The 9,623-nt window shown below is 38.1% G+C and overlaps 1 protein-coding gene across 5 annotated transcripts; it reads left to right on the top strand.

Annotated features, from left to right (window-relative positions):
* Positions 1-278: 278 nt before the first annotated feature.
* On the top strand, positions 279-9,614 carry LOC137731951 (sphingoid long-chain bases kinase 1). Of its 5 annotated transcripts, none has more exons than XM_068471217.2 (9): positions 279-544; positions 763-1,452; positions 1,563-1,934; positions 2,213-2,306; positions 2,426-2,463; positions 4,620-4,766; positions 6,652-6,751; positions 7,899-8,833; positions 9,110-9,614. In XM_068471217.2, exons 2-9 carry the CDS (start codon positions 982-984, stop codon positions 9,266-9,268), a joined length of 2,316 nt encoding a protein of 771 aa, XP_068327318.2. In that variant the 5' UTR covers positions 279-544; positions 763-981; the 3' UTR covers positions 9,269-9,614. The 5 variants fall into 5 exon arrangements, with proteins under 5 accessions (XP_068327318.2, XP_068327319.2, XP_088543712.1 ...); XM_068471218.2 differs by having other exon boundaries at positions 284-544; positions 793-1,452; XM_088687586.1 differs by having other exon boundaries at positions 296-544; positions 651-1,452.
* Positions 9,615-9,623: the final 9 nt, after the last annotated feature.

Here is a 9,623-nt window from a genome sequence, read left to right as displayed (position 1 = left end):
TTTTGTGTGTGGGCCTGTAGTTTGTAAATTTGTGTTGTGTGTTTAATAATGTTTCCTACACACTATTTTTTACTTCTAATACATTCCTTGTTAATTTTTGTCATTTATTTATTTTTAATTCAGTCAATCCGACAATGACAAATTAAGATGTTATGTATGGTGGGTGTGTGGATATCACACTTTAAAAAAAAAAAAAAATTATTATATCAAAAGAAAAAGTACCAAAAAAAAAAAAAAAAGAAATTGCACCACCAAACACCAACTGGTCCAAATAGAACGACTCCCTAAAAACATAGGGGAGCTAGCTCCGTGTCACTTCCTGTCCTTTCCCCGGTGAATGAAAAAAAAGGAGAAAGAGGAAAAACTGATAATTGAAGGTCGACCCCGACGCCGACACCGACCCCGACCCCGACCCCGACGGAAGAAGAGGAAAACGGGCTGTTTTTCCTTTCAGGTCTGATTGAGTGCGCGACTTGGTATTCCGAAGGATCGCCATCTACACCTCGGCTGAGCAACAAGACGGACCTGCGGCTCAGCTCAGCTCGTAAGTCGCATCCCTTCTTCCTTTTCCTCAATTTCAGCGGAGTGAGTCTCGATTATTTTTTATATCCTATACGTTGTAATTGTAATTGTAATTCTAATTTTAATAGGAATGTAATTAATCTTCGACTTGTTGAGAATTCCGGTCCCAGTTGTAGAAATGGCGATTTGTGCTCAATGAATTCATTTTTTAACGTCTAATTCGAACCAATAAATCCGCAGGCTGGTTGATCTAGTCATTTTATGCCGCAGTTACCGTGTAATCAATGTTTCACTATTACAATTGGGATTGAAACCTCCTCTCCAGCTGCTGCCGCTCGTCTATCCCTACCAACAACACATCCTTCGTCTGTTTTTTCGATCTCCCCTTTGCAATTCATAAGAGTAATAATAGTTCTGGTTTTACAAGGAAAGTAAGAAGAAAAGAAAGATAGCAATACTATGCAGAAGAGTGGGAGTGTTTCCAAGAATAGTTTGAGAGTGACGACACCTCAGCAGTCTCTCAGGCGACTGGGATTGTGCACCCAAATAGCTACTGCAACTGGGGGTCAACACTCCTCCCCAATTGTTTTCCCTGAGAAACAGAAACGACACAAGATCAAGGCTTCCAAGACTCCAACCCCTGCCTCTATTGATGATCCCAACACACTAAAGACCTTTGAGCACAGGATTGACATTCCGGCTGCTGCTGCTGGAGATGAAAAGTCTGACCTGTTGGGTTATGTTGTTTTTGCCGGAAAATTAGTGTTGGACAAAAGAAACACCAGCAGTATAAACACTAATTCTTCTACTGATGTACACCAAACAACCTCCTCTTCTGATATTCCCAACCAGGAAGCTGTTGATGCCAAGCTTACCAGTAAGGCTTTAATTTGGGGTTCTCACATGCTGCATCTTGATGATGTCATCTCAGTAAGAACTTCCTCCTCTAGCTGCATGTTACAACATTTACAAATCACAAGGCTGCCTTTTCCTCTTTGGAATGAAGTAGGAAACAGTAATCTTTTTGTTTTCTTGCACAGGTTTCATACAACGTTGGTCTCAGACATTTCACTGTGCATTCTTATCCCTTGAAAAAGGGTTCTTGTGGCCTTTCATGTCTTATGAAACCTCGCAGAAGCCGTAAGGACTTTCGATTCTCGGCTTCTAGCATAGAAGAGGCAGTTCAGTGGGTCGGTGGGTTTGCTGATCAGCAGTGTTATGTGAATTGCTTGCCTCATCCATTGCTATCTTCTAAGAAGCAGGCTTCTTCAGAATTACTTCCAATTGATACTCCTCCTGAGTTAATTTTCAAATGTAAGAGTCCGCCAAAAATACTTGTAATATTAAATCCACGATCTGGACGTGGCCGTTCAAGTAAGGTTTTTCACAACGTCGTTGAACCTATATTTAAGGTATATCCTGTTACCTTTCCCTATCTGTTAATTAGACTGCCTTTTGTCATTCAGGATATGCATTATTTTTATTTGATGGATACAACTCCTAAACTGAACTGCTGTATGTCACCCATTGATGTAGCTATCTAATAGGAAATAAATATTTGTAATTCCTCTTTGTATATTTGAACTCAGTGGTTGAGTTGGCTTGCTTCTCTATTCTTGATAGTTTTAATGCTCTCTTTCAGAGCTTGTGGTCATATTCATATTCATATTGGAGCTGTGAACTGTGACAGCTTGCAGGTTTCAAAGTGGAGGTAGTCAAAACAACATCTGCAGGTCATGCTAGGAAACTTGCCTCTACTGTTGACATTAGCACTTGTCCTGATGGTACTACTACATAATGCAATATCTAATCACATTGCTTATTTTTGGTTTTCCTTATGCATTCTGATTTACTTTATCATCTTTACAGCTTTTGTCCATTTATAATTTTTTTTAATTTTCAGGAATCATTTGTGTTGGGGGTGATGGAATTATTAATGAGGTAAATCCTTTTCTACTTCGATGTTTCCAAGTATGGTACATAACCATGATTAGTATTATTCTGTCCGTCTCTCTGTCTCTGTCTCTGTCTCTGTCTCTCTCTCCCTCCCTCCCTCCAACATGTGTGTCTTTATAAGGTTCTATGCCCCCGAACATGTGTGTCTTTATAGTTTATACATATACATACATATATATATATACATATATATATATATATATCTGGGAATTGAACGCAACCCTTATTTTGACCATTGAAATGGTCCAGTGCCTTAAAAAAATGAAAGCTTGCATTGATTATAGGACCACCATATATGTGAAAATATCTTCCATAAACCGTCATTTACTATCATGGGGGCTCAGTTGCCAGATTTTGAAAAAGGAGCAATGACGAAAGGGCGTGTGGCTACAATAAGGGAATGCAGTTGATGGACAAGGAAGGAGGATTGATATTCAGGCCCTAGGGCAGAATTATCTGAAGATTTTACCAAAGATTCAAACGAGGAGTTGGCCAATCAATAAGAGTTCATAGGTTTGGAAATGGCTTAGGGATTGGGGAATTGAAATATAGATTTGGTAACTGAAACCGAGGATGATGAAAGATTCCTTCCGGTGTGGTGCATTGACAGAGGAAGATGGCTCTTTGGATGAAGCTGAAAAGGCAGACATGGAAGGGGATGATTTGACAGAGGTCTTAGGTGAAAGTCACTGTTGTTGGGACCGTTGACAGCAACAAATTGTAGGGGACAAACAATATGTAGGGAAATCAGATATTTAGAAGCATGAATAGATGTTGGGAGATTGGAGTGCAGTGGGGATCTAGTTTGTATAAAAGAAGAGAAGCTGTGGTAGGATCTGGAGTGGATCAAGCTGAAGGCTGAAGATAATTGCAAAAGATCATAATGCCCTGGAGAAGTTGGGAGATTTGATGAGCAAGTTGGACATTTTGTTGTTTCCACTTGGGAGAACGAGAAGCATTCAGAGGATTGAGTTGAAGCTGGGAGGTTAATAAGAAGGGAAGAGAGCTAAAAGTTTAAAGTTTGAGTTGAGTAACTTGAGTTGTGCAAAAAGAAAATAGGAAGAAGGGGTATGGAAATATAATTAATGAGGACTGACAGTTTGAGCTGGCTAAATGGGTGGTGACGAAAGTGAAAGAAAGGGGAAGTCCAGGTGCGGTGGAGAGAGCCTGGTGAAGAGAAATAAAGCTTTACTTGGGAAATAGTTATGGGGATCTCCAGTGGAGGCTGATTTTTTGGTATGATGTCATTAAGAGTAAATACGGGCCACATGAGAATGGCTGGGATTCTAATGTCATTACTAGAGATTCAATTTGACCAGAAAAAAAAAAACTAGAGCTTGAAGTCTTTGTTTCTGAATATTTGGATTAGGGAATGGGAAAGGGTGAGGTGTTGGGAAGGAAGGGGGAAAATATTTTTATTCTCTGTTTCTTCTTTTATATAGATTATCAAGATCTTTCAATGCTTATATTGTTAGTTGTGTTTGAGCCCTCTGATTTTGGGTTTTGAAGGAGCTTGAATGACTTGGAGTTAGGAGAGTGACTGAGTTGCTTTTTGTTTTGGGAAACCCGATTGAGTTGGGGGCAAATTCTAGGTGAGAAGCCAGAGTTTTGGGAGAGAGGAAAATGGCTTGGTGCTGTGGAGGCAATACTTTGGGGTTGCTTGGATATAGAGAAATAAAAGATCTTTTATTGGTGCTAGGGGAAGGATTGTGAATCATTTCTGGGACACTTTTTGTTTGTTGAACGTCCTTATGGGCTTCAGTTTCCTCAGAATTTGAGGTTTGGTTCTTTCGTGCTATTGGAGCGCTGTTGCATATGGGTTCTTCTGTTCTGTTTTGTTGTTCTCTAGTCAGCTGTCGTTTTAGGGAACATCTTGTCCCGTGTTGCAGTTTATTTTTTCTTTTTAATAAATATCTTGCATCTTTTAATAACAAAAATGAAAAATCAGCCCTCTCATTTATACTTTTGGAGTTTGACAGCTAAGAAATTTGAAAAATAAAAAAGATTGCCATGTTCTAAATTAAAAATCAACCCTCTCATTTATGTTTTCTTCTTTTATTTTGGCTTGGTTGACTTCAATGCATTAATACTTTTGGCATTTTCGTTATTTATACATTTACATTAATTTTATTTGTGTACAGGTTCTAAATGGTTTACTAAGTAGAGACAACCAAAAAGAAGGAATTTCGATACCAATTGGGATTATACCTGCTGGTTCTGATAATTCATTAGTTTGGACTGTCCTTGGAGTTAGAGATCCAGTTTCTGCTGCAATGGCCATTGTCAAGGTAATGTATATAGGGTTCATCATGTTTATTAAATTAATTAGATTACATTCAGTTGTACTGTATATACTACAGAGTAGAATTTTCCATCAATGAGACTGACTTCCCATTTTAGAGCAACATCAAATAGATGCTCGCATTAACTGAAAAACTACCCTACATGCAAGCCAAGATTGCAATCACATCGTAAGTCATAGATCTGTGTATCTCATTTTTTCTTTCTTTTCCGTGTTGCCATGACTCAAAACTTACTCTGAAATATCAGCCTATCATCCCCAAAATCATAAAATCGGCAAAAAGAGTTAAAAGGCGATTTCCTTCTAAATAGTAGGCGTGGAGGACTTGGCAGCTGCAAATTTAATAGAGTTCAAACTCACATTCAAGCTTAAACTTATTCTGATTGTACAAAGGGAGATCGCGGAGCCACTGAATGAAGTCCTCTGTTTCTTTCGGAGTTGCTGACCCACAGCGAGGCAGAGATGACTGACATATGGAAGATGGCGAGGACAACAACATATCGTAGAAGTAGATAGAAGGTGGAGCCAACGGCCCACTAAGATGGGATGATGAGACTCATGCCTCTAAAAGTAATTTGCTTTTTTGTTTTTGGGGTTTGCTATAGACTCTAAGAAAAGACTTAAGAGTACTTGGATCTAATGGAAGACGTGGCACATAACCGACTAGGATTCATACAGCCGACCCCACTTAGTGGTAAAAGGCTTTGTTGTTGTTGGGATTTGCTATCCAGATTCTTAGAGCCGGCTAGATAACTAGAGATGATTGTTTGGGGATTCCTAGTTTCCCACAAGGAGGTGGATTGGCATCTGGTGACTGATGCTCATGGAGTTATGCGTAATTATCTCTTGAGATAGTAGTTGATTGAGCTTCAATTGCTTCATAAGTGTCCAGTACTAGAAGCCACTTCTGTATCTTTCTGTAAAGAGGAAGTGAGTCTTTATTGTTGATATACAGTGGGCTTAAATGTCTGTCTGTGCGTGTTAAGAGTTGGGTCATTTTAGTTCAACAACCTTTTTATTGCCATAGGATAGTTAGAATAGTTTTTTCTTGTTTAGGTACCGAAAGCAGGGGAGAAGGAATCAGTTTGAGCTATAAAATATCCAGAATTCGAACTGCCCAACCATCCAGTTGGACACACAAACATTTTTTTTTAGCAAACACAATTGTGACCGAGGCATGATTTGCTTGGCAAGCACACAGTTGACTGCTTGGCGATCACAGAATTGTGATCGAGTCATGTTGTACTTTTATTTTTTATTTTTTTTCCTCTTTCAAATGTATGAATTGAATTCTGGTTAGAGTTTAGCATCTAGGCTTAAGAGTTGAAGGCTTGAAGCCCAAATATCCTTAACATGACAATATACAGAAGTTTTATAAACATATTAATAGAAAACTAATACTTCTACAATGAAAAAGAAAGTTTCTTTTGGTACCTTATCCAAATTTTGTATAGTTATTTGGTAATCAACCTCTTACCAACTAGGTCTTTACCTCACTTTCTTATGTGTGCATGGGGAAGCTCTCTAAGTTGGCTGCAATCAGTTTCTCATCAACTAGCTGATTAAATAGACTCTTCATCCTTCTGTACCTTTGCCAATAGGCATGAAACGGATACGGGATGGCTATTCGACACCCCAAATACATGGAAAGGAAGACAGTCAAACTCAACACTAGCGAACACCTAACAATGATTCCAGCTAACTAATTATCAGCTGCATTGCATAAACTTTTATGATCTCATTATTTGTCATCCATTTTTTGAGTTACGAAAGTACCTATCAACTACATCCATCTGTAAGGTTCTTGATACATTTGAAAACTAAAAGGTATTGATTGAAGTAGAAATTATGTGCTGTTTTCTTGGTTTCAGGGGGGTCTTACAGCTACAGATGTTTTTGCTGTGGAGTGGGTTCAGACTGGCGTTATTCACTTTGGGATGACAGTCTCGTATTATGGTTTTGTGAGTGATGGTAATTCCTAATGCCTATGATTAAATTTCAACTGGATCTTGATTTGTAATGTGATTAAGTTCCATCTAGATCTTAAGTGATGGTAATTCTGAATCCTAATGCATATTTTATTAGCAAACTTGGTGGCTAAAGTCTGTTAATGTGATACTTTGTCTGACTGATTCTCATGATTAATTAGTCGCTGTTTGGATTTAGCAAACTACTTTAATTGGATCAAATGTTTTGGGGTTTTCTAAGTATATATTATTTGTCTTATATGTTGATTATCGCTTCAGATCCATAGTAAAAATTGTCGAGCCGTCTCTTTTTGTTCCCCTGCCTCCCTCCTTCAATCGTTATGACCGTTTCTTTAAATTGCATGATATTAAAGTATTTAAAGTTGTTATTTTTGGCATAAATCCCAACCTTCCATTACTCCAATGACCTCCCTTGTTTTGTGACCCTTGATTCTCTTTTGATTTATTCAATCTTATGTTTCAATCGTGTGCAGTCCTATATAAAGATGTTTCAATCACGTGCATAATGTTTGCGAAGTTTTTATAACAATTATTTTGTGTTGCGGTAGTTGTATTTTAAAATTTCTCTCATCTGAATCGTACTGTATGCATATACATATAAATAAGTTAAGGGAAATATTCCTGTAAATCTGGTTTGCAAATCAAGCTGGCTTGCCTGAATGTGTGTTCCACATTTACAATCTGTCAAGAGACCATTGTCCTATATACGTGCGTATTTATATATATATATATATATATGTATATATGTATGTATGTATAGGTGGATATATATGTTAAGACATTCATTGAAGATAAATCACTTTATTTTATAACTATTGTTTAAAAAACAAGTTATATCTCACATTTTCTCTAATTAAATAATTATCACCAAAAAGCCATTTAGTTTTTCGTCGACTTATTGATAAATGAATTTACTGTAGTTACGGTTGGGGGTGTGTAAAAATTATCTATTTTCCGACAGCCTGGTTGTTAAATAATGTTGTTTAGATTATTTGATAGCATTTTTATCAATTGGTGCATTGATAGATGAGTTGGAACTCTGAGAACAGTATTTCTTAATTTTGGACCACTTGTAATAATCTAAATAAGTCTGTATGTTAGAATGTTAATTCATCTTGAACTGGTTGCAGTGTTGGAGCTCTCTGAGAAATACCAAAAGCGCTTTGGTCCTCTTCGTTATTTTGTTGCTGGATTTCTCAAATTCTTGTGCCTACCAAAGTACAGCTATGAAGTTGAGTATCTTCCAGCATTAAAAGAGGACATAGAAGGAAAACTCTCAGAAAGGGAAGTAGTTGACATGTCAGAACTATACACAGACATTATGAGGAGATCAAACACAGATGGGATTCCAAGAGCCTCTAGTTTGTCAAGTATTGACTCCATCATAACTCCTACTCGAATGTCTGGTGGAGACTTGGATACAACCTGCAGTAGCAATCATGCTAGCATTGAACCATCTGAGTACGTACGTGGCCTAGATCCGAAATCAAAACGACTTTCAATGGGAAGGAGCAATGTAACTGCAGAGCCAGAAGTTATTCATCCTCAGCTTCCTCTGTCAACAACTCCAAATTGGCCAAGGACCCGCTCTAAGTCGAGAGCTGATAAAGGATGGACTGGATTGACAGCCACACATGATGCCTCCAGATCTTCTTGGTGCAATGCTGGAACAAACGATAAAGAGGATATATCATCAACTCTGTCTGATCCAGGTCCAATTTGGGATGCGGAACCCAAGTGGGACAGTGAACCTAATTGGGATGTGGAAAATCCTATCGAATTACCAGGGCCATCAGATGATGTGGAAGCAGGAAGAAAGGAAGTTGTTCCTAGGTATGAAGATAAATGGGTTGTTACTAAGGGTCAATTCCTTGGTATTCTGGTTTGCAATCATGCTTGCAGAACTGTTCAGAGTTCCCAAGTGGTGGCGCCAAAAGCTGAGCATGATGATAACACCTTGGATTTGATCCTAGTTCATGGAAGTGGGCGGTTAAGGCTGTTGAGATTTTTCATGCTACTGCAGATGGGTAGACACCTTTCACTGCCATACGTGGAAAATGTCAAGGTATAGGCATTTATTTTAGTAATGTCCTTGCACTTAGTTTGATGAACTGCATTTATTGAACCACAAAACTTCACAATTTTTGGTACATTTCTAATTGAAGCAAACAGTTAGTGGTTATGTTGTTGATTGGAATTTCTGTTAGAACTTTTCCCCTGTGTTGGAGTTTAGGCATTGGAGGGCATGGGAATTTTAATTCCTGTTTCTTGTGCAGGTTCTTGATAAATAAGAAACTACAGTAAGTTGTGTTGGGGATTCTAATTTTATCTCTCATTGTAGGTGAAGTCAGTGAAGATTAAGGTGTCAGGAAAGCACACCCACAATGGTTGCGGTATTGATGGAGAGCTTTTTCCACTCAACGGGCAAGTCATTTCTTCTTTGCTTCCAGAACAGTGCAGACTTATTGGCCGCTCCCTTACAGTTAACCCTCATGTCTGAATACCGTGTATCTTCTTTTGGACCTCTGTAACGGATGTTAAGGGCATCTTTTCTATTCACTTATGGAACATGCAAGATTAATGTTTGACCCTTAGCCGTTTATTACAGCTGAGGCGCCTGTATATGTTTTGTTTGGCCATGTTGTTTATTGGTGTTTTTTTTTTTTTTTTTTTCCTTTTGTCTTTTTTTTTCGTTCATTTTTTTGTATTCATTTGCAGATCATGTAACATCGTCCTTGTTTGTTATCTGGCGCAATCTGCTTGTGTATTTAAGATGCTGGTATTCATTTCTTTGACCATGTTCGCGATATTTGTTTTGTAACAATTGATCAGCCAACCTTGCTTGAGATGTGTTA

Source organism: Pyrus communis, chromosome 16 (genome assembly GCF_041283825.1).
Source record: "Pyrus communis isolate YQ-2024b chromosome 16, ASM4128382v1, whole genome shotgun sequence".
Lineage (NCBI taxonomy): Eukaryota > Viridiplantae > Streptophyta > Magnoliopsida > Rosales > Rosaceae > Pyrus > Pyrus communis.
Note: the sequence above shows the minus strand (reverse complement) of the source record. Positions and strands in the feature narration are given on the sequence as shown.

What these genes read in the sequence shown, in the direction of transcription:
- LOC137731951 (XM_068471217.2), top strand. Translation starts at nt 982, where the DNA reads ATGCAGAAGAGTGGGAGTGTTTCCAAGAATAGTTTGAGAGTGACGACA. An exon ending in GTGATGGAATTATTAATGAG is followed by an intron (nt 2,464 to 4,619) that starts GTAAATCCTTTT and finishes ATTTGTGTACAG; the next exon opens with GTTCTAAATGGTTTACTAAG. An exon ending in TTATGGTTTTGTGAGTGATG is followed by an intron (nt 6,752 to 7,898) that starts GTAATTCCTAAT and finishes AACTGGTTGCAG; the next exon opens with TGTTGGAGCTCTCTGAGAAA.